This window comes from Aspergillus nomiae (assembly GCF_001204775.2).
Source record: "Aspergillus nomiae NRRL 13137 chromosome Unknown contig00040, whole genome shotgun sequence".
Lineage (NCBI taxonomy): Eukaryota > Fungi > Ascomycota > Eurotiomycetes > Eurotiales > Aspergillaceae > Aspergillus > Aspergillus nomiae.
The window spans coordinates 22,100-45,777 of NW_015378095.1; the positions used below are offsets into that span (position 1 = coordinate 22,100).

The 23,678-nt window shown below is 47.1% G+C and overlaps 10 protein-coding genes across 10 annotated transcripts; 4 read left to right on the plus strand and 6 right to left on the minus strand.

Moving 5' to 3' along the window:
* Positions 1–885: 885 nt before the first annotated feature.
* Positions 886–3,251, plus strand: ANOM_002404 (LysM peptidoglycan-binding domain-containing protein; the record flags this gene model as incomplete). The annotated part of the gene is made up of 8 exons (XM_015547661.1): positions 886–1,055; positions 1,107–1,249; positions 1,298–1,355; positions 1,419–2,006; positions 2,089–2,224; positions 2,287–2,773; positions 2,826–2,930; positions 2,980–3,251. The coding sequence occupies 8 exons, from the start codon at positions 886–888 to the stop codon at positions 3,249–3,251; spliced, it is 1,959 nt and encodes a 652-aa protein (XP_015409939.1).
* A 534-nt stretch (positions 3,252–3,785) lies between these two features.
* On the plus strand, positions 3,786–4,655 carry ANOM_002405 (putative muramidase; the record flags this gene model as incomplete). Its single annotated transcript, XM_015547662.1, has 1 exon — positions 3,786–4,655. The coding sequence occupies one exon, from the start codon at positions 3,786–3,788 to the stop codon at positions 4,653–4,655; it is 870 nt and encodes a 289-aa protein (XP_015409938.1).
* Positions 4,656–5,667: 1,012 nt separating this feature from the next.
* ANOM_002406 (uncharacterized protein) lies at positions 5,668–7,209 on the minus strand (the record flags this gene model as incomplete). Its single annotated transcript, XM_015547663.1, has 1 exon — positions 5,668–7,209. One exon carries the CDS (start codon positions 7,207–7,209, stop codon positions 5,668–5,670), a length of 1,542 nt encoding a protein of 513 aa, XP_015409941.1.
* A 1,718-nt stretch (positions 7,210–8,927) lies between these two features.
* On the plus strand, positions 8,928–10,073 carry ANOM_002407 (uncharacterized protein; the record flags this gene model as incomplete). The annotated part of the gene is made up of 1 exon (XM_015547664.1): positions 8,928–10,073. One exon carries the CDS (start codon positions 8,928–8,930, stop codon positions 10,071–10,073), a length of 1,146 nt encoding a protein of 381 aa, XP_015409940.1.
* Positions 10,074–11,135: 1,062 nt separating this feature from the next.
* Positions 11,136–11,569, minus strand: ANOM_002408 (uncharacterized protein; the record flags this gene model as incomplete). Its single annotated transcript, XM_015547665.1, has 4 exons — positions 11,136–11,244; positions 11,299–11,388; positions 11,445–11,506; positions 11,555–11,569. The coding sequence occupies 4 exons, from the start codon at positions 11,567–11,569 to the stop codon at positions 11,136–11,138; spliced, it is 276 nt and encodes a 91-aa protein (XP_015409935.1).
* Positions 11,570–12,176: 607 nt separating this feature from the next.
* Positions 12,177–12,987, minus strand: ANOM_002409 (glycoside hydrolase family 11 protein; the record flags this gene model as incomplete). The annotated part of the gene is made up of 2 exons (XM_015547666.1): positions 12,177–12,573; positions 12,635–12,987. The coding sequence occupies 2 exons, from the start codon at positions 12,985–12,987 to the stop codon at positions 12,177–12,179; spliced, it is 750 nt and encodes a 249-aa protein (XP_015409934.1).
* Positions 12,988–15,485: 2,498 nt separating this feature from the next.
* On the plus strand, positions 15,486–16,437 carry ANOM_002410 (endoglucanase; the record flags this gene model as incomplete). The annotated part of the gene is made up of 3 exons (XM_015547667.1): positions 15,486–16,008; positions 16,060–16,102; positions 16,161–16,437. 3 exons carry the CDS (start codon positions 15,486–15,488, stop codon positions 16,435–16,437), a joined length of 843 nt encoding a protein of 280 aa, XP_015409947.1.
* Positions 16,438–17,120: 683 nt separating this feature from the next.
* On the minus strand, positions 17,121–18,138 carry ANOM_002411 (uncharacterized protein; the record flags this gene model as incomplete). The annotated part of the gene is made up of 4 exons (XM_015547668.1): positions 17,121–17,240; positions 17,324–17,653; positions 17,710–17,991; positions 18,049–18,138. 4 exons carry the CDS (start codon positions 18,136–18,138, stop codon positions 17,121–17,123), a joined length of 822 nt encoding a protein of 273 aa, XP_015409948.1.
* Positions 18,139–18,915: 777 nt separating this feature from the next.
* Positions 18,916–20,377, minus strand: ANOM_002412 (class I SAM-dependent methyltransferase; the record flags this gene model as incomplete). Its single annotated transcript, XM_015547669.1, has 9 exons — positions 18,916–18,952; positions 19,019–19,480; positions 19,545–19,700; positions 19,753–19,860; positions 19,916–19,926; positions 19,986–20,025; positions 20,080–20,090; positions 20,142–20,252; positions 20,306–20,377. 9 exons carry the CDS (start codon positions 20,375–20,377, stop codon positions 18,916–18,918), a joined length of 1,008 nt encoding a protein of 335 aa, XP_015409945.1.
* Positions 20,378–21,048: 671 nt separating this feature from the next.
* On the minus strand, positions 21,049–22,561 carry ANOM_002413 (uncharacterized protein; the record flags this gene model as incomplete). The annotated part of the gene is made up of 7 exons (XM_015547670.1): positions 21,049–21,406; positions 21,478–21,580; positions 21,636–21,816; positions 21,878–22,114; positions 22,176–22,280; positions 22,344–22,410; positions 22,473–22,561. 7 exons carry the CDS (start codon positions 22,559–22,561, stop codon positions 21,049–21,051), a joined length of 1,140 nt encoding a protein of 379 aa, XP_015409946.1.
* Positions 22,562–23,678: the final 1,117 nt, after the last annotated feature.

Sequence of the window (23,678 nt, forward strand, 5' to 3'; positions counted from 1 at the left end):
ACATTGTTTAATCTGTTAAATCTTAATGCCTCGCTTGCCACAACTACGTATATTAGCCCTATGTAGGCGAGTAGTGGCCTGATCGGCGCTGTAAAGCCCCTGAGGCTCGAGTTGATCAGCCGGTGTAACGGAGGGTCCACTAGACAGGGTATAGCCCCTGTCAGTTAGGTAAGGAAGGATACGGAGGTGGCAAGAAAGACCACTATTTTTGACTGAACAGTGCGAATCTCTCTGTGGTACTATTCCTAGATAGCTGGGTATCCTCCCTCGTCCCCAAGTGTTCCGGGATCTCGGATTAGGCTTATTCGCTAGGCGATGCTTGTGACTTGTCAGGCCGGTTGGAGAATGCAAGATGGACCAGAATGTTCAGGGAACCGCGTGCTCCGTGTGGGCCGGTGGCCCTTTGGCTATCACTTGGCTAACCACGGTAGTTTGAGTGATTTACTCAATGCTTTGAGGGCCCTCAATTCCCAGAAACCCGAAACGCAGGAGTGGAAAACCACGAGACGCTAAGGAAGAACAGAACCATGTCGAAGTTCAATTCCTACTAGTTTGGTGGCGGGTGCAACATCCGGCAGCCTCTCGACCCGCTGCACTATGTCTGATAGGTGAGTCAGGCCCTGACTACCAGTAGGATGGAGATCATGCAAAATATGTGGATCCTCCGAAGGTGCAACCTTTACTAGGTACGGATTTCTCTGTAGCCCTTTTGTTCGAATAATGTTGGAATTCGCCTTCCTTACAGGGGAGCAATGTCTTAGGGATCGTATCTGTTTGGGTTTTCGTCAATCCTACTAAATGCCTTTATCTGCCATTTACGAACAGTCGCTACATCCGTTCGAATGTATTCTCGCCTAAACATTGATGGCTTGCTCTCAAACTAAGATGAAAGGGGTATGGGCTGCCTTAGCAGCCCTGCTAATTCAATCGGCACATGGACAACAACCTGTTGGCACTCAGATGTTTGTGGACTACCCAGGACTTAGTGATGAATGCAAAGCGGGCTTGGCAACCAATGTGTCTTGTCCGCCATTTCTCCCTGCTGTCTCTCAGGAGTGCGTAAGGCGTCAATCCACATTTATTGGTTCAATACTGAGGAGGGCTAGCAATGCCATTTTGGATTACGATGCAGTCAGAGAACTTTGCGTCGATGATTGCTATAGGTCTCTGAAAACAGCCAGAGCTACTGTCCAAGCCGCCTGTACTGCAAGTACCGATGTGATTGTCTACGAGGACGTAGCATATCCAGGTAATTACCTTCATTCCAGATTCAGCTTGGTGTTAATGGAATTCCTAGCTACGTTCATCGCCGATAACTACCTTCTGACCTTTGAGGTGTCTTGTAAAAAAGACGAGTAAGTGACTTTGCTGCTGCCCTCACCATCTAGTTCCCGGCTCTGACGTGCTCTGCCCAACAGAGGAGGAAATTACTGCGATCCTCTGTTCCTATCCTGGCAGAGTCATTACGTTGTACCAAATGTGACTGTTGCCTGCTCGGAATGCACGCTGGGGGTCCTTGAAGTCCAACTAAACCACCCCTTAGGATATGACGAGGGCCTGGAAGAGAAGTTCCATTCTTTGACATCCAGCTGTGGTATCGCGGGTTATAGTGTCACTTCTCCAGCCCCATACGCTCTGAACGCAACGGCGACGGCAACTTCAGTTATTACCACTGCTACCTCCAAACCAGCTTGTGATGTGTCTTACGAGGTGAAACCCTCGGACGACTGTAACTCCGTGGCGAAGTCTTTAAGTGTGTCTACATATAACTTGCTGCAAGCCAACTACTTGGACCTTTATTGTCAGACCTTTTCCCGGCAGGTGGGTAAGAGCCTTTGTGTACCACCCAAGTGCACTACGCACACCTGGCAGGCGAGTGATACGTGCGACAGTGTGGTCAGCGGCCTCGGCAATGTAACTCTGTCGCAATTCCTCGCGTGGAATCCCAACTTCAGCTCTCTGTGTCTCAACAGTCCATTCTTTATTGGATATGAGGTCTGTATAAGGTAAGCAAATGCGGCCGGTTCGGTTGGCAGTCAAGTTCCAGTGTGTGCAAAGTCTGTCAACATTCTAACTTTCTCTCATCAGTGCTCCAGACGGTTACCTCAACCATACATCAAACGACAATCCTAGTCCCACAGTAACCGCTAGTAATAGTGGTGTCGCAGAGGTCCCGACCAATGCAGCAGATGGCAGCTCCCACAACTGTAGTCTGTGGTATACAGTAAGTGATGCTTGGCTTCTGCATACTTTGTTCATCGAAGAGATCACCAATGGCTTCTTTAGGTTATGGAAGGAGATGATTGTGCCCCAGTAACCCTGGCCCAATCCATTTCTCTAGCCGACTTCTACTTTCTTAATCCGGGTCTAGGCAAGAATTGCGGTAATCTGCAGTTCGGCAAGGCGTATTGCGTGAGACCCGTTGGTTCTATCACCAACTACCCCAATTATACCACCACTGGGGTTTTGCCAACCACTGTCCCCCCGGCCACCTTATCTTCTGTGAATACTGCCATACCAACAAGCACCAACGATCCTGGCTATGAGTACATCGAACCCCCACTCCTCCCTACTGCGCCAGGTACTATTCCAGACTGCTATCTATACCAGAATCCCCCTTACTTTGCCACCCTCTGCAGGGATCTTGCGCGGGAAAACGAAATACCGAGTGAAGACCTGGCAGAGTGGAACCCAAGCCTCGAGAAAGACATGGCCAACTGCACTCTCACATCGACTTACAGTTACTGTGTTAAGAAGTACGAGAATAGCACTTGTAAGTAGCACACCGCTCTTGAGATAAGTTGCAATGCTCACCGTGCACATAGTGCCCGAGGATATATCCACTTATTGCCTGCCTACTGATGCCACGGAGCTTGGTACAGTTTCCAACTGTAACTGTTTCACTTCGATTGACGTTTATGATGCCGAAGGTATGGACTCCCACAATTCCCCGAGAATCACTACTAACCCCTGGACCAGAATACACATGTGCGAAATTGGCTTCCGATTACGGAGTGAAATTAGCCGAGCTTTTGGCCTGGAATACTTGGCTATCAGGCGACTGCGACACCGCTCTCTTTGCTAATCTTAACTACACTGCTAGGCGCGCTGTTTGTATTGGCGTCGGCACCAAGAGCGCTGCTACCAGCACCACAGAATCCATGGGACCTACTCAAACTGGAGTTGTGTCTGGATATCAGCTCTTCCATACCCTGGTGGACAGTGAACAACTGCCCATCTATCGAGACTAGGTATAGTGTTACCCTAGCTTAGTGATACCGATAGAACCCGAGCTTTCGGTCGAACTGCCAGAGTTTGGAAGTCGGGTACTCCGTTTATGTTGGGGTTTTCTCGTAGATATATTACTATCATGCGCCATACGCTTGAAGGGATCTATGAAGCTGTCGTCTTACACTGAACGATGTATGCGTATACCAACGCTCCTGTTAGGACCTCCAGTTAGCCTTGGGGTTAATATTAATAAGCTCTGCCCTAATTTCGAGCAATCCATAGAGCAGTCTAGATATTTAAGAAGTCGCTTTCCCATGTTCGACTCGATATTATTGTTTAGTTATTTTACATATACATCGCGCGGACCATACTTTTCACCATAGTATTTCCTTCACGTAATACCAACTACACACAAGAGAATCATGCGTTGCAACATTGTCACATGATTATATTTCTTCCTCACCTCACCCCTTTTAACCCTGAACCACGATGTTTTCTACTTCCCGTTACCATCAACCACTCACCCCAACTCAAAAAATCTCTCGAAACTTACAATGAACACAACGCGGATTCTTCTCCCTATCGGCAACCGGCTCAAGCTCCCCGCCGTCTGTAGCCTTCGCCTCGTCAATCGCTTCCCTACAAAGATTGGTCTCCCATTCTATCCCTTCAAACGCCAGTATCTCCACCAGGTCCCAGCCGCAATGAATACTCCCGACAATTATCGACGCGATGTCCTATCAAAACGGGACCCTACCATGGAATCATTCTTGAACAACGCCGACAACCTGGAACGACTCATCCAAATGGATGGATTCAAGACCTGGGGCTTCGTGATTTATCGCTGCACATATCAAAGTGACTCTGATTGGGAAACGTTCATGACTCGCTTCCTCTACCATGTTAGGCATTCTCTCGATTTCTACAGCGGTCTGGATCTACTAGACAGCTTCGCCCCAACAGTCTTCGAAGATAGATCCTTTGATGGCGCAACTACCGCTCTTGTACGCAAGCATTTCCAAGAGTGGGCTGCAACGGCGCCGCCAGTGGAGCAGCCTGTTGGCTACTCTGACTATCCAGAAGCGGGCCGGTATAAGTTTTTCCTTATGGTGGACCAGGAGGCTTTAGAGTCTGTCCTGGGCGTACCTGATCCGGAGGAGTGTGATAGCGATGGCTTTGTGCGCCTGGTCAACGGATTTTGGGAACCGGAGGTACTGGACGCAGGTGAACTGGCAGAGCGTGGAGTATCTAGCCAGTCGGAACTGGAGCAGGAGGAGCCTCTGGAAGGGCTTACCATGCTGGATGTCGGCTGGATGAAAGTATGTTATAGTGACGCACAAACATGGGGGTATTTGAGTATGCTTGACGGCTTTCGCTGGTTGAGGTATTACCAGCGTCCTCCACTTATTCAGAAATATTTATAGTGTGTATGGGTGAGAGACATGATACTTGCGGCCAACTAGGATGGGTGTCTTTATTTTGATATGTTTTATCTTTATTTAGAGCCCTTCTTAGGATTGAAATACACTATGTCCCTGTTCTTTTCCAATGGTATTTTGTATTGGCTGGGAGGAGTCAGATACACAGCCCCAACACCAGTGTAAAGGGCAGATGCATGATAAAGCGCATGGTTAGTAAATTGGAGCCCCTGCTTTCACTGTTGAGTGTTTTATCATCCAAGATGAAGTCAAGGGGTTATCCGAGCCCCATTCCGCGGCCAAGGTGTAATTAGGTAGTCTCACCTTATCGGTCCCCAGCCAGGGTGATATACGCCAGCTTGTTGAATTTTTGTTTTTTTTTCAAAAGTCTTGAAGATCAACCAAGTTGACAATGGCAAAGCTCGACGTCAGAAAGAGATATGAAGGCGATATGTAGGCAGGTAATCCAAGGGGCGATCCATGGATACATCGCGGGATTGCAGCCTTCTATGTGCGAGTTAAATCTCAAAGTGGTATACTACATGAGAGGATGATATTGACCTATCGCTTGATTGAATTCTAACTATTCTAGATTCACCAAAATCGACAGTTGGCCTACAGAAAATACCAAGCCCATGATATACTATGCAAACTCCTCGAATGACAGGGAATCCCAACATACTCCCACAATTTGAACTTATTGATATAGGGCTGGTCCGTGCTATCCTGCATCTTCCATATTGTTATCTACTAAATCTGTTCAATCTGCTCAGCACTATTCATTTTCAAATCGAAATTCAATAAATCAGCATTTCCAGCGATCAATTATTTTTTTACATATTTTGAAATCGATATAAATTGTAATATTTGTTCAACAATTCTTAGTTGCAGTGGTTCGGGGTATTAAAAGAATCCAAATAGATTAGTAGGTTTCATAATACTTGTGGGCGATGGCAACAACGTGAAGTATATATTACAAAAAATCAGAAACATTATATCATATCGCATAAGACACGCATTACGTAGCTCCCAGCATCCAGTTAATCTGCGAAGTGTACGGCTTCTCTCTCACAACCTTCTTAACAATATTCCCATTCTCGTCAAATTTACCTTTGACAACCACTTCCCGCCAACCGTGACCCCAGTCTAGTTCCCACTTTTCCTCCTTCTTCTTGGCCTGACGAGAAGCCGGGAGCCGCTGTCCAGACTCTCGTGCGCGTTCCACGGAAGCGTAGAAATGGAGCGTCTTTTGGATTTCTTTTATACGCTCTCGGGAGAGACCTTCCGTAGATGCCTCCATTCCACTTCTGCCATGGGCATCCTTGATACACTCGCAAGCCCAACAGAGACAACAGGTATATGGCTCTGCAAACTGCTTCTTCCATAGGTCAGCAGTGGTGGTGTCTGCTGTATTATGTGCCATGGTTTCTTTGGTCTCCGAGGGCCTTGGAACTTTTTCGTAGCTCAAGTCTCCTCTAGAAGGCCGGCTGGCGAACGTGTGAAAGTTGTCTGCATAAAGTTGATGGGTTCTCAAGGCGAGTTCAATGTCCCAAGTTGGCGTCAAACTCGTACGTCTGTCCGGATGTAGCTGTACAAGAAGGAGAAACTTTGTATATCTTTCCACGCAGCGGCTCAATGATCCTGAGCATGCTGGTGAGCGGAGCCAGAGAAGCTGATGTGTGTCATGAATAAAGCTGTCTTGCATCATGACTGCATGTTCGAGATCAACTGAGCACTGGGCGCCCACCGACGCGGTGTACGGGGGTGGGGACGCAAGACAAGAAAGAAGGTCCACCGACTGTGATGACATGGTCGTAAACATATTCGCTGCCGCAGTCGGCAAGTTGTAGACAAGTGTTTTTTGATCAATGACGTCGTAGAGCGCGTGCCAAGGGAAACAAAGCATATATGCGGTTTGTTTACCAAACTCCACACAGTCCGAGGAGTAGGAAGGGTGGAGGATGTAGCTATACCACACTAGCAGCACATCTAATGGAGGAAGATAGTTTTTCGAGAGAGTAGTAGTGTCCTGCTGCGCTGTACCAGGGGTTGTGTATGCTTTTGCATGTCGTATTGCCTTGTCAACATTTTGCCACCAAATATCAAAACGGCCAACGGCTGCTTTTACAAATAGTTCCCATTTCCTCATCTGGCTTGTACAAACCATCTCCGCATCTGCAGCCGTAGGGAGTGTTTTGGAGCCTTGAGGATTTTCTATTGAGACAGGATGGCTCGCAGTTGGTCCAATAACAGCGTCTAATTCCTTGGAATGCATAACGTCGTTCTGTAGCTTATAGAAACATTCAATGAGGCATAGATGCATTGCTAGGTGATTCGTCGATGGGTATAGAATGTCGACTTTCTCGATGTCCGAGACATCGGAAGCACTGAATGTGTGACTGGGAGGAATAGAAATTCCTCTAAAAATCGCTGGGTCTGGTATCTGTATTTCCTCTTCCCTAGACCTTGCGGGAGTCGGGATGGTTTGGCTTATCTTCCATGAATGCTGATGTGTTGATGGCTCCTGTCGATGTCGCAATCCACTGAGTATTGATGACATATTGTTTCACAAAGTAGAATACGAACAGTCCTTTTTCTCCGGAATAATTTATTTTAGATTTATAGTAGTAAAAGGGTGTGGTGGCGACTGTTCCGTTTAATCGCAAATAATAGGTATTTCCCTTCAAGGTCAATATTGTTAATGGACCAGCGTCCCCTTAAGTACTACTTGGCTGACAAGCATAGCCACAGACCATAGCCACCATAGGCAGACTGTGTCGAACATCATCATCAGCCCCCCTGGTCTGCTTGGCTGCCAACCTAAGTTACGTAACCGGGTAGCGGTTCGGCCATCACACGATATATTCTGAAGCTATTCCACCACTAACCCTACTACCAAAAATGTTTGGAAGAAAGTCCAAGGAATCTGTTGAAGCAAAAGTGATGGCGCCGATTAGCGATCTCTGCTCTAAAGATGTCAAAGTTTTCTAGTAGCTAAAAATCTGCACGTGTGTATAAAGTACTCCATTTTGTTTCATCTCATGAAAGGGCTAATAATTGAATGGAAACTATATATTAATATAATAGAAAAGGTATATCAAGATAGTGATCACTGACTGAACATAGCACGGTCTTTGATCTGTGCGTATATGTGAGGATATGAAGGTGTTGTTGGTGTTGCCCCCGGAGCAGCGGAGCTTCGTTTGAAGCACTCAGCGACCACTTAGTTACCTTGGCTAGATACGACTCTCCGACGAAGTCTAAAATCTACTAAAGGCTAACAACGGTGAAGGGTGGCCTTAAGGCTCGAATGAGAGTGCAAGTACGAGCCAATCCGAAGACTAAAAGTCGAAGGCTGAAGGGCCAGGTCTATTGAGTACGTATACTCAATATTAAGGCGGTGCGAATACCTGCGAGGCCTTATGTCAGAAGAACCCGGATATGTTGTTCGATATTGGCAGATATTGAACTCACACGCTGTGTGTTAAGACAATGCATAACAGAACTACTGGTATCCAGAGCCGTTGGCTGCAGGAGCTGGTGTTCAGGAAATTAGAAGTCAGCGGGCGTTATGCCATTACTACCAACTGTGCCAGAGCAGGTACAGGAGTATATCTCTTTTAACGTTCCTCACCATATCATGCTGGAATATGGAAATTTCCCCAGGGTTGCTATACCCTGCTTCTCCGGCTCGAACCCCGCAGTATCGTGCTTATTCTCCACTTTTAACCCTATTTACTGTATAATTTGCCTCTAACGTGATAACCGAGCCACCCGAAACCCCAATGGTATCTGGGGCGCGCATTAGCGGACCGCATTACTCAGTGGAAAATTCTGTTGGTCAGGAAGTGACCATTGTTTAGGGCTTTCTTTCCATGGCACCTTGTCTGAACTGGTATTATATCAACGCATCCAAAAGTGCTTCCCGACTTATTCTTTTACTATTTCGTAGCAGCTTCCTATCTTGGCCCTCAATAATATGCCTCCGAGACCACGGCCCTTAACATAAGCAGTGGTCAGCGAGCACGATCGATTAGATAAATGGTACTAGCTGCGACTCTTCCAAAAGTATCTACGAGGTTCTTAAGCCCTGACTCATGTATGACTCAGAGATAGAACTAGTTTCGAGTGGCCCGAGTTTTAAAGGTAGTCAAACTTCTTCAGACCTCTCTACTCCGAAATCATACAACACTAGCTCTAACTTCGTCACAACGGATCTTGCCGTGTCCTGAACCAGTCACAGCTAGCGCTCATTATATAAAGGAAATTCTTCTTGTCATGGCTGATCAACCGCTGTTCGATCTGAGCTCCTTTCACCCCGCCCCAGGCATTACTCATGTTTGCACTGCTGGGGATAGCCTTCCACTACGAGCTCACAATGATGCCCTGTCAAAATACATGACCGACAAAGCTGGGGGACACAAAGGTTACGAAGAACAAGGCAAACTCCTCGATAAAGCGCGGGATTTGATTGCCAGCTCCTGGAAAGTTTCCAGTAAAGAGATTGGATTCACGTCAAGCGTCGCAGAGGGGGTTTCCATGATTCTAGAGTCGCTGGACTGGGCGGAAGGGGATAATGTTTGTATTGACGCCGATGAATACCCGAGCCTGGTAGCTCCTTTCGCTCTCAAATCCCAACGGAGTCAGGATGCATCTAGTCACAGAACACCAGAGATGCGGTACTGCACAGGAGAAAGTATGAATACCATAGTCAACAATAAAACACGGCTTATCGCGGTTAGCTACGTCTCGTATTTGAACGGGGCTCGAATCGATCTTTCTTTCTACCGCGCCCTTGCGGACTCAGTCGGAGCCATTCTTCTTGTTGATTTTACCCAGGCTGCTGGGTACAGCCCCATCGACGCGTCGGTTGCAGATTTTGCATTTTCTGCCTGTTACAAATGGCTATTGGGCACGACGGGAACAGCAATCGCTTTTTGGAACCAGCAGCGTCAGCCGGACTGGACGCCTGGGACAGCTGGATGGTATTCTCTATCTATGGGAGTGGCACGGCCACGGTGGGAGACGGATCGGATTGATGTTCGCGATGATGCGATGTGCTTTAGTCGCGGCAGCCCCGCATACTTGTCTACATATATTCTCGTGGCTGGTCTTGAATACCTGAATCAATGGGCCACTTCTGACATTGAAGTGCATGTTCAAACACTTACTACCAAACTCCTCAAGGAGCTGGAAAGGGTTGGGATCCATTCAACAACTCCAAGATCGGTGGAGCGCCACGGAGCCAGTGTCGCGGTTGACTGTGCCGGGGCTTCAGAAATTGTGGATGAACTACACAACAGTGGTATTTACGCATCCAATGGTAAGGGACGCGTTCGTTTCAGCTTCCATGGGTACAATTCACTGAAGGATGTGGAGTGGATCATGCAGGTGTTTCCTGGTCTGTGGAAGACGTGGAACTAGTGATAGCGTGTAGACTAGTTTCAAACAGGTCAAATTTACTACTCTTATAACTGGATAGTTCGCAACCTGCCATACGAGCCGTTTATCCCTACGGCTCTCAGGAATACGACAAGGCTGGTAGGTAGGTACAGAGCCCGTGTGGCAACGGACATGAAACTTGGTGTGCACCATCAAAGTTGTTCATGTAGTACACCAAAATGGTTACCTAACTCCCTATCTGTCCAAATGATCGATACAGAATATTGATTCATGTTTAAAGCGATAACGTATTAGTTAGTAGATAGAAATAGCTTTGTAAAATCATATGCTGGAACTGAAAGAGATATATAGTGATCTGTACCAGGCTAGAACTTCTGTTGAGCTTACTAGAATTAACAGTGAACCAAATATTATTTCGTGTTTAAAATAGTAGGCTTTTTGAAGACCTGTACTAAACTACGGATATGCAGTTGTTAGAGGGTATATAATCCCTGGGAGCTTGAAACATCATGCTGACAGCCTAGTTTAGTACAATCAGTCAAGAACTCAAGTTACAATATATCAGTATATTTCAGTACTTACATGCCCCTTGCAGACTCTCTGAGCATTGGCGAGTGATCCTTAGTCACCGAAAAGAGTAGTGATCCAGCCCGGGAGCTGTGCTCAACTAACAGGAGCTTCTTCCGTTGAATAAACGGCCGCTAAATATTCACCGGGAGCTATTAGAATTGTTTGTCCATTTGGCGTTTGGAAGAAGAGTCCCATAAGAACACTTGTGTCTTGGTATAGATTCCCAAGGTAACTCTATCAGCTCAATTCGAGGGGTTGGGACTTATGAATAATAGACCACATATAATTTGAACATCCCAAGTTTCGCATAAATGCAATTCAGATTGCTCGGTATGATCGAGGTCAGACAAGGAATCATGCAACCAGGCGAAAAGAAAATCAGAATATGTCCTACTTGAACGAAAAAGCTATACACTGAATGCAATCAGGGAACTGGAGGGCAAGCAATCAACACGAAATATAGAACTGTCGTCGCTGGCTACCATTGCACCCTCCGGTGAGACGGCAATAAGCTCATTTATCAGGCACAATCCAACCATTTTCAAGCTTCCCCAATTTTTCCAACCGCTTTGGGCCAAACTTGACCGCCTCAATGCCTGTAGACTTATCGGGCATTGTCACACTACCATTGGTTAATCAGGATGTTCGTTAGGATTGACAGCTTGGATATGATTACTGGTAGATGAAGCTGTTTGTACCGGCAGCAGCCGGTGCACTGTTGAGCCGAGTCACTCGACCTCCCAATTTGGCAATATCGGAAATATACCTACAATAATGGAGAATTAGAACCACCCACAGAGCTACATCGATGCTGCTAATTACCTCTTCTCCCATTGCGTGGTCACCTGGTTCAATTCGTTCTTCTGGAACAGCAATCGCATAGCCTATAACGATTAGCAGTGCCCAGACACAGGTAGGTCGGATACACCCACGTAGGTTTTCGGCATGTTGGAAATTGTTGGATGATATGCTGCAACTTGACTTGATTCTTAATTGCCAGGTCCTGGGTTATCCAAATATTTAAATGGCAATCTCTGTGGAGGTCAATCGACTTTTTCACTAAGCGAATTGTAGAGCGGACACGTCAGTCGATCACCTTTGAATGTGACGTGTCCAGAGGAAAAAAAGTAACGGAGTCCTGTTCGGGACTCAGTATTCAGATGGCTCAGAACATTATGCACGAGTAAACTACCAATATTGATAGATGATCATTACAAGTCCCCACTTTCTTCCTGTCTTGAAATGTTGACTTTTCCTATGTTGTTGTTTCTGCCCATTGACTAGTGTGACGCGATATGCGCAAAGCCTCTCTGGCGGTACAGGAAATGATCTCGACCACCGAGCATCAATACACAAATTCCTAAATTCTAGGAAGACTATCGTTTAAGTACTGGGGAGACACAATATCAAATAGTGTATAGCCTATAACCATTGGGGCTTTGGAAGGTTGGTCTTCGTCCCATGAATTTGCCCTAACAGGCCAAGTTAGGCTTCCCGCCTCCAAACTAACCCGGTACGGAAGCATATCTGCCCTGCAGTGCACGACGGAGTATTTTAGTGTAGCTGGAAATCTAGGTTTCCAGCGCCCTTGAATCCTTCAGCAGTCAGCATCTGGAAGACGGGGTTGCCTGGCTGGAGTCCAAGCTCTTTCCAGCGCTTGAAGTGAGCTGTTACATCGACTGAACCGGTGGTACGGGGATTGCGACGGACAGACCACAGCTGGTTGAAATTGGTGACACCGTAGATTTTCGGTACATTCCTGTAGGGAAGCATATAGACGTCATATACCCCGCCGTCGACATTGACCTGGCCAAGGATATGGCCATTGCCCGGGGTGCCCGTGCCGTGTTGCTCGACGATGTACCACTCAGTGACAGGGTCCGTAGTCCAGCCATAGACCGCCAGAGTGTAGTCACCCTCCGCCTTAAAGTGGCCATCCCATGTTAATATCCTAGCCAAGGACAGGTGTCAGTGGGAATCGCAGCCGGGGGCTAACAGAACAGTTTACTCACCGCGTGCTACCGCCACGATAGCCCTTCCCTCCCAGGAACTCTTTATCTACGTTCCATTTCAGTTGGAACCGACCACTGTCAGGGTACTCGGTGTACTCGGCGCCGGCATGGTTGTCATTGTAAAGGGAGTAGTAATATCCCGCGGCGTTGACACCGTCCTTGCTGGTTGTGAGTTCTGTAGCGCGACGATGGAGTCCCTCGCTGCCTGTTGCATTGGATATCTTTTCTCCGATCTGCGGAAGCTCGTATGACTTCTCGCCACGAACAACGGCTTCGGTGGACGTGGGGTCAGTGGGACTTGCCAGAGCACCAAGGAAAGCGAGGAAAGTTAGAAGCCGAGTGGCTGACACCATGTTGGTAAGTTGACTTAGATTCTTTGTAGAAGAGAAGTTTGCTTGGGGATATGGAAGAGGGTTGGCCTTTCGTTCAAGAATGCGCTTTAAAATCTCCAATTTGTCGCCTGTTACTGAGACATCTGCCCCTGGCCTGTAAATTGATATATTCTGAGCCGGTGGTTCCAGGGGATATTTAATTCCACTCTAACCAGGGGTCAGTAAGAAGGTACAGTGGCAGGCTTCACCGAATTAGACTTCTTGAATTGCCTGGTCAACTGAGACTAGCTGTCTCGAATTAGACCCTTTTGTACGCTGGCTCATCATCGCATGGGAGCCACATCAGAAGGCCAATGGGAAGGTTTCTATTTGATCAGCCAACAACGGCTGAGGGATCCGCAGTTGAATTCCTGGAGTGTAGATCTATGTATATCCTTGGACAGCAATATTAACTTAGCGAATCCTCGTGATAGGCCATTTGGGGAAGTTACGTTCGTTGTTACATGTATCCAGGGTCGGATATTAGCCGTCAGTGTCAACCCAGGTGGCGTTCCGATTATTAGGACCCAAAATAGCGCTCCCCTACGTTCCAGCTTCAACCCCGTACCAGGTTGGATGCTGTTGCCTCTCGCCACATTCATTGTACATATTCTCGCCGCGTCGGTGGAGGCAAAATGGGACTGTGTGGTTTGCTTGTATCGTAGTTGTCCGGGGCTTTGAGGATTATACTCGCGGCCGTTGAGAGTGGACATCATTGGCAAGCACATGCTTTTCACCGCAACCCGAAGACCTAGTGCCGTGGATCGAAGTGGGCCAGGAGTTTATGAAGGCGGTTTGAGCCGTTGTCACTCGGTGAATGATACTACAGGAGATGAGACTTAGGCCGGCAAGGAGTTTAATTGGCTGGGTAATTGGCAATCTGGGATAGGGAACAGCAACTTTATGATTAGTGATGTGTATACACGGATGGTTGCATGATATAACTGCCAGACTGTTTCATCGGAAATGTCCCTGCCCACATAGAAACGAAGGCCCGCACGAAGGTTTGTTGGACAGGAGGCATGACCCACATTGCTCACCCGTGTGGGTTTGCAAATCCCAGCTACTAGCGGAATCGAGTCGCGGCCATCGCCTGTTCATAACCATTGTCAGGAAGACCCTGTATATCGGACAGGACATCGTCTATAGCTATCGCAGGATGACATCGTAAGGACACAGTTATTTACAAGTCACGGGAGTTTAACCAATCACACCAATTTGAAGTTGGTTCAAAGGATCGCGGAGAGGAGGTGATCATGGGCTTTCACAAGGCATATCGTCGGGATCTGCAGTCATCGTTACGAATGGCCCCAAGAAGCCAGGCATGGATGAAGAAAGCGGACTCAGGCTGCTTGCATCACCCTGGTTGATTCACACTGCAACAAGTTTTGAGACACAGTATGCAGGGATTTGACTTGGACCTTCCGATTTGCGTGGGCTACCAATGGATGTGATACAAGCCAAGTAAGTTGGGTTAGTATGCGAAGATCTCATCGGCAATGAAGTACCACTGGCTCTGCCGAATACGAGCTGTGCTCCCCTGTCCTCTAGGAACTCGTTAACATTAACTCTTTGTGGTACGGGCTGGTTACCGGTGAGGTTGGTCTGGTTCGATGGAGCCTAGCCTACGCCTTGTGGGGCCTATTCGCCTTAGTAAGGGCTACATAAGCCGCCACATACGGATCAAACTACTATTTAAGCCTTGTGGGCCGGATGTGAATGTAACATGAATAAATAGAAATGTTATACCACAGCTCTACTATACGAGATTCTATTGACAGCCTACTGCTTTGAGCAGTCAGATATACCATTACAACCATTGGCCCCCTGAAGACCGAACCTTGTACTGCGCAGGATGGTGCCAGATTCCTTTGTTATCAAGTAACATATGACTATCATGATTAAGTTAGTTACTGAAAGGCTTGCGCTTCGATTCACCTGCTGTATGCCAAGTCCAATGCCTTAGACTCAGGTTCGATATATTAGATTATTTTAATGTTATGGCGGCTCAAGAAACGCAATATGGCCCATACAGATCCCTAAGGCCAAGAACAGGATCGTGAAGCTAGTTACAGGGGTTGGATAGAGCCAACAGCTAAGGTAATATTAAACCCTTCTAGGTAGAGGGCATTTGAAGACTGAAGACTTGGCATTGGCAGACCCGCTGATCTGAGACACGGGTGACATAGGCTAGCCTACAAATCTTGACGGCCTTGGCATGTTTCTGATATAGAGATTGTCTATACTGCCTGGGGGAAATGCCATGGACATCGGCGTCATGTTGATACCAGACCCTGAAATGCGTATGTCGCCTGGACCATACTTATAACCTATATAAGACCGAATGATCTCAGAGAACAAAAACTTCATCAAAGCCACTGTGTGTCTATCTCTTTCGCTCATTTCTGCTATAACACGTTCTCTATTCTGTCTGGGCTGGCCCTTTCATTTACTTGTTCCATCCTCTTTATGTTTTCAACATGAAGCTCTCTCTCCTCGTCACTGCGGTCATCGCACCCTTTGTCTCGGCCCATTACTTCTTCGATACACTTGTTATTGATGGCCAGGAAAGCACTCCTAACAAGTATGTCCGTTCCAACACCCGGCCCGAGAAATATAACCCGACCAAATGGAAAAACACCCGCGACGATATGACCCCGGATATGCCTGATTTCCGCTGTAACAAAGGCTCTTTTACCTTTGCTGGACAGACTGGCACCGCGGAGGTTAAGGCCGGGACTAAGCTTGCCATGAAGCTTGGTGTGGGTGCTACGATGAAGCACCCTGGCCCTGGCCTTGTATATATGTCCAAGGCTCCTGGTGCGGCCAACAAGTACCAGGCGACGGTGACTGGTTCAAGATCCACGAGGAGTCTATCTGTGATAAGAACAAGGATATCAAAACCGATGCCTGGTGCACTTGGGGAAAGGACCGTATCGAGTTCACTATTCCTGTGGATCTGCCGGATGGCGAGTATCTTATTCGGTCCGAGCACATCGGTATGTCTTCCACCATTTATGTGAATATAAACAAGAATGCTAACACTTGAGAAAGGTGTTCATGGAGCACATGACGGTCAAGCTGAGTTCTACTACGAGTGAGTTATTCTTCCCGTGTCAATCATGAGTCTAGTTAGATACTGACGGGGCTTCCAGATGCGCGCAGGTCAAGGTCACCGGCGGTGGCCATGGAACACCTGGACCTACCATCAAATTCCCTGGCGGTTACAAGAAGGATGACCCCTCGTTCAACTTCAGTATTTGGGGTGGTATGAAGGATTATCCCATGCCTGGTCCAGCCGTCTGGGGTGGTGCTTCGGGCTCCAAGCCTGCTTCCAAGGTAGCTAATGTCAATGGTGCTGGTGCTTCCCACCAGGAGGAGCCAGGAACTTGCGGGAGCCACCGTGAGCATGCCCGTGACTTCAGCTACTAAGGAAATATGCTACGTTTCATCGCGGATCTCTTGTTGATCCGCTTAGGTGGAAACTGTGTTTCCGGTTTTTGGTCGATGGTTTTGCGTTCTCGAATGGGTTGGAATGGGTACTCTTTAGTTTGTTCAAGCTACACAGTCTGGTCTCAGTCAGTTTTTTGTCGTCGCTCTTGTCAAGTGCTTCGTTTTGGAGTGGAGTAACGGCTTTTCGCTAGAGATGGATTTAAATTGACACTCTTTTGAAATACATTCTATTTGTCTATAATATACACAGAAGAGTACGCAGCTGCAAGGCAGCTATCTGAAAGCTCAATAGTGCATTTGTATATGACAGGTCGCATTATGTCTGTTGTAGGTTTCTGATCGCTATCCGTGCATTCGTTCTTGTATGATCTCCGGCATATGATCATGTCTTTCCAATACCATAGCCTTCCTGCAATAGTCCGTTGATGCTCAAAAGGGACGATAAATAACCATAATATGGGTGACAACCTCGAAAGCTTCGCACAGTCTTACCGATCAAGGTTGTTGGTTGAGTCAATCTCCCCGCTAACAATGCTCTGAAAGAACGACTCGAGACTTGTGCCCTTCTGAAAATCTGGAAACAGCTTCCAGAAATCTAGATATCCGAGGTATTCGGCGTACTCTGGTGTGTTATCTCCTCGTACACACCAAGATATGCGATATTACCCCATATTGTAATTCGCACAGTCCATAATATTATCTGGATGCTGCATTGTATGAAGACTACTCTCGAGTCTTTTTCGGCAAGTCTCGATGATCTCGTGGATATCTGCCAACGACACCTGAACATATATGAGAATTAGCCAGCCATTTCTGTATATGGGGAGTTGTTGCGTTCGTGAAAGAATAATCAATATTGACATACGTAGTCCTTCTCCGGTTCTTCGCCCGTGCCTATGGCCATGGTGTTCCAGATTTCATTCATACTGAGCACCTCTGTGTATGCAAACACATGCTTGTTGATAGTCCTAGGATCTGCCACAATCTGAGCAACATACTTGCCAACATCTGCTATATCAATCAAGGCGAATTTCTGGTTTCCATCCTCCACGATACGGTGATCAATATAGGGCATATGAGCCTTATCTGACTTGCCGGACGGGACCTTAGGGACAAAGACTGAATACCAACAACCGACATCAATAACAGTATACGGTAGACGTGCCCGTTGAATTGCGCCTAGGATTTCAAGTTTCTACAAGTGCTGTTAGTGAATATGGTCATTTAGGTACCTGAAGAGCAAAAGCACACATGGTCTTTGATCCAGTGGACACCTTTAGGACATGGTCCTACCCATTCCGAGGGAACAAAACGTTTCACCCCAGCCTCCTTTGCGGCTTTGATCCAAGGAAGCTGCAAGTCGAGATGTTCCCAATTTATACAGGAGATAAGAATATCGATATTCTTTAATTGGTCAACGAGCTTTTGATGAGGACCGCTTAGATCGTAGCCGACAATGCAAACACCCTTTGCTTTGAGCCTTTGATTTTCCTGGCGATTCACGGAGGATTCTCGGGTGAAGGATGTGATAGTCTACATAGTGTAGGTTAGCATAGCTTGGGAAACAAGCGCCAAGTACAGGCAGCGTACGAAAGCTATTGGTGAAGACAGTAAACCATTAACCACCGTCTGGCCTGCGTTGCCAGTTGCCCCGATAACACCAACAGTTATAGCAGTCATTTTTGAGAGAGATCCAATGTTGTGATGGTGCAGATTAAAAGAAGAGAGGATTCGAAAAGGGCAGATTCGATCACTTATATAAGTTTCACTAAAAGTTTATCAAACCGCCACGCTCAGGGGATCTCAATTCTGGCTCAATAAAATCGGTGGTATTATCTTCTGTTTGGAGCTCAGCTCGACGCTTGAAATGTGGTGCTCCATGGTCAAAGTCCACTTCGTCCGAAGACCCACCAGGTAACCAGAAGTCGAAAATCGATCACTTCGGACCAATTTTGCGCTAGCACGCAGGAACTCGGACGAAGGAAAAGCACCTCGTCCGAAGCCTATTTCGTCCAATATGTGGGCTGTTTTTCTTATTCCTTTAGTGAATCAGCTTGAGTCAGTATTACTCATATTGAGGCCCACCAGAAGCAGATATTTCCGGGAGCAAAGGTAGCCCTGGATTAGGACCAAGCACCACCATCCGCGTTATTCAGAGATTTCTACAGCCCAGTTGCCATCACTATCTACGTAGATAGCAACGAGGTACGTGATATAAGCCAGATATAGTCAGTGGTGCTAGAAAGTAAGACGAACCGGATGGTCTCGAGCTATCAATCCGTCTTGTGGTTTCTGTACTTGGTACCTACTTAATACTGTAGGGTGACAAAGATCCGTGTCAATTTTACTTGCGGTTGCCTATGTTCAAAAAGAATCAAGGAGCCGGTATCCATTTTCTTATCTCGTATCACGCCCGACATTGCAGAAACATCACAATGCGCGCCACTCCTGTTCAAATCATTCCGGCCCTGGCTTCCTACCATAGACGACATATCTTGAACGACAGTTAGCAAAATATCACCACAGTGGAGTACCGAGGGCGGAATCCCGAGAAACGTACAACTTCCCATAAATATGCAAAGACCTATCACGAAGCTGCTCCTTGACAAGAGCCTGGTGCAATTTGGCCTCCGATTCTGACCATCCCAGCACCTGCGTGTACAAACGCAGACCGTAAGCCTCCACGCCCTCTGGGGCCTGCACATATTGCCATTTCCCAATCTCTTTAAGCTGAGGATCCTTGGGCCATGGTCCGTACGGAAGCACGTAGACCGCCTCAGTCACACTCGTAAAACTGGCGTTCTTCATCCAGGCCTGCAGGGATGTGGCAACATTCATCGGTCTTCCGGTGATCTCACCCGCTTTGTTGAGGTTGTTGATATACTCTCGATAAGGTGAATCTTGTTTGAATGTCCCATCATCGCTGAAAGCATCTATGACGAACTCAGCACATTCGAAGTATCCGTTTGGTTTCAGATGGTCGTAGGCCTGTTTCATTAGACGCCCCCAATCTTGGACACACCTGACCCTGGTGATCAGTTTACTTTGATCTGAACGCTCAGAGCCGGGATGTATTGTATACGTACCCTGAAATTGTGCGAGCATGAACATAATCGAAGTAATTCCTATCGTACATCCATACATTCTCGAAATCATCGACAACAAATTCGACGTTTGGGGGAACCCAAGATGGCTGGATGGGGCTCAGGTCATTCCCGATAACCTTGGCCGAGGGAAACTGGCTACACATAGTTAAGCGTATCCATTTCATGGAAATCTTTCCGAAATACATACTCAGCAACATCTATCGCCCAGATACCTGTACCTGTTCCCAAGTCCAGAATTGTTTGGGGATTCTTCACGGGTGCGAGAAATAGCTCTCCGTTGAGCATCACGGAAAACCTCGGGAATAGTTAACGGATCATTCTCCTCTGCCTGCATGGATTCAATCGCTCACATATGATGCACCTGCATTAGTGTCAGCGATCCATAAGTTCGTTGCCATTGGACTAATATCTGTGACATACCAAGTCGAGGCGATCCTGCTCTGCTTCATCATTTGGCATGCTATATTGTACATCAGTAATTCGGGGCTTTAAACACATTATATTCCTAGATTACATGTATTGTGCCTTTTGCGACGGTTAGTATGAGACTGATGTTACTGTTCCATATAACAATACCTGACCATAATTGTGATATCGCCGGCCGTTCTCATATTCGTAATCCAGTACAGATGATGACAGAGAAGTGGTATCCGATGACAGAGTCTCGTTATAGATACTGAACTCATCCTAAACCCTCTCGTTAGCCTCATTTTCATAAAGACAGACCCCCGTCATATTACATCTATCGGTATCTCGCCGGCTGTATTAACGTATGGCTGTAGTGAGCGCGATGGCTGGCCTTGTTCTGGCATCATTAGAACCATAAGTAAATACCCGAAAGTAAACAGAATTTACAGGAGCAAGCTTAGGAAGAGGAGAGAAAGGGTGGTCACGCAATGGTGCGGAGGTGGATTCTTCGTGAGTAACCCTACTGATTCCCCGAGCCCTAGCTGCTGGCCTAAATCATACCCCTGGCATCCTACTTCGCCAATTCACACTGTGCCATACGTGCATTATTAAGGAATAAACCAATGCCTTGGCCATTTAGGGGTGTTTGTCCTACTTGAGAGACATTATCACTCATGCACTGCACCCAATATGACAAGATGGGTGACCCACCGCCAACGGTCATTGCTACCATTGGCTTACTTCCGATATTGGGATGTATTAACTACATGGATTGACAGTTAGGTGCAACCTCGATCCCCGACTTCCGAGTCTCAGTACTACATGTCCATTGGTTTAAAAAGAGAGCGCATTCCCTGCTCTAAAGGTTCTTTGTACCAGGAAAAAATCATTCGCCAAGGCGTTAACCAAACGAGGCCCAATTTTCCATAAACCGATACCCGTAGGTCTTTTCTACTCTCTCACTCAGTAACATAACTAGTTTGATAGAACCGAACCCCATCTCGCGAAAACTCCAGAAACAATAACCCAAACTCGAAAGATCCAACCTCTATAACTCCATTAACAGCCATTCCCTTTAACACAAAGACGCCCGATTCCCATACGAAACCCGAAACTCCGTAGTCTGAACCACTCCATCTTTAGCCCCGTACATAGTCGCCGAAAAACTGTCCATCGACCTTGATCTGCTGGTAATGGTATTCGTCCTCGTTTGTCTTTGAGTTTCCTCCACATTGCTAAAGTCATTAAAGGCCTTCCGCGCACCGCTTCCATGTGTGTATCGATCATTGAGTTCGTGTTCGTAGGCGCGCCTATTCGTGAGGCCGGTGCTGCCAAAGTAGACTTTGAACAGGGATCGCATTGCCGGGACCGAGGCACAGATAAGGGACATGTTTATCTCGAGGCAGGTGGTGAGTTCGGCGGCGGACCAGTTCCTAGACATAGCACAGGAAATGTGAGGTGGTGGTGCTAGGGATGCGTGGGAGATATCCAAGTTCAGACACACCATTGAAAGTCTCTTGATCTCAAGGCGATCACTTGCGTAACCTGTCTTGCGATCGATGCACAAATCGTTAGGATACCGATGCCGAAGGCGATTATCAGGCCGACTATCCTTTTTTCAGTATTCTTACTCTTCTGGCTTGGCGAAATGGACAGACTCACTCTTGCGGCGATTATTTGTTTGCAGTTTCTTCACGATGGGGATGGGAAGGAGCGCCAGTAGGATATCCGTCGTAACATGGAATGCACCGTTGAAGTAATTGAAACTCATCAAGTCGAGACAGCCTTGGGGGAATTCGGGTCCCCATAAAACGGATATAGGCTCACAGATAAAGGATGCCACCTAAGTTTGTTAGCCACGGGTTTATCGATGCGTTTATCCAACGACACTGGTGTGAACGCACAAGAGTCGCCGCAATTCCATGGCTAAGTATAACCGCTCCAACCCCGTAGAGAAACCTAATATGGGTTTTATTGGAAGCTAATCGTACATACAAGGCGACCATGCTACCTTTCGCTAGTCTAAATATTCGGTTCATGTTAACGTTAGCCGGGCCCAAAAGTTGAGGTTGTGCATTGTGTCGCGATATGTAAGAGTACCCGAGACTGAGAAAGTAGAGAACCTGCGATATCCACGCCCACTAGGTGAGAGTCAACGTCATGTCCGAAGTATGGCGGTCGAATTCATTGAAGGTAACGGACCTTTCGCGTACACTCCTGTTCTTTCAGTGTCAATTCCATAAGGTGGCGGCCAATCCCGCATTCATACATTTTCGGCACAGTTACCAACTCGCCGATCGATGCAAGCTATATGATCCCGATGAAAAGCATCATCAGCCTATAGAAATGGATAAGTAGAGATAACCATACCGAAGCTAGAATAATCAGGATGTCGTCAGACCCCAGCTTGCCCAGCAAGAACTGCCTCGCATATAACCTACGCAATCACCCCAGCTAGGTTAGTGGTGTTGGCTCATCTCTTCACCAGAGACCACACACCTCATGCCAATCATGATCATGGCAACCCCAAATATTACATAACTTCCAATTTGGAGGTCTTGCTGCGACCCCGGCTGAATGGAGACCATGCTGGGTAGCAGGGTATCACATTAAGCCGAAGAGTGCTGTTGGCTCCACAGGTAGAGTCAAGTCTTATAGATCTCCGCACTTGGGTGCTACATGACTTTATACAACGGCACCATAGCCGGAAAGGTTCCGATTTAGCTTCTTGATGTGGGTTAACAAGCGCAGATATATGTATTTAGACCTTGTGGGCCGTTTCTTGACTTGTGGGCCGTAGACACCCGGGGACCCTGAACTATACCTTGGACGTATAAAAGGTATCGGATAGATTAGATCCCCACTATTCAAGTTTACGCTTTTAGGTTAAACCTACTGGTATCCATATACTCCTCTTTGTTATTCTTCAACCTTGACCTCACATACATCATCACAGTATCGCAGTTCGGGGGAGAGCGGGTAAACTCGTAACAATTCAAATCTACCATCCCAGAGCTCACCCATCAGAGTTTCTCAAGCAGTCCGGCCAATTCCACGTCAATAGAACACTGGGCACTGGGAGACAGGATATAGGGTTGTCTTCATGTTGTCCCTTGCCACGTGAGGTCCAATGCCCTTCGGGATCTAAAATGTCCCAATGATTTAGAGGGTGGGCTACTGGAAAACCAGGAACTCGAAACCCCTCCTGATACTGTGTAGACCCTTAAGGATCAAATAGTTAACCCGGTGACGTGGTCAAGAGATTCGATGCGGAGCTCGATCCATCACCGACACTGTGGCGATCGTTGCCAAACCATGGTCCTGCCGGAGGACTGTGAGACGGTGAAAGTTTGGGAACTTCGGAAATTCATAGGGGTTTTTACCATCGGCTAATCCGTGGAATATTCCACCGAATAAGCGAATTAGGGGAGAAGTCTAACGTGATTCATCTTCATGGTGAAGCCTCAATCAGCTACCAGTTCTCCGCAGCCAAGATTTGGGGATACACGACGAAGCAGGTGTACATACATAGTGGTTGTAACCCCACCTACCATCTACACAGTTTTTCCATGGGTTATATCTACAGTCATTGCAGGATAATTATAGCCAATGCAGGAGGATCGATCCTACCTACACAGCCTCACGAAAGGTGTTCATCTAATCCATTCATAAAACCGTTTGTCGGGTCTTTGTAACTTGCCCACT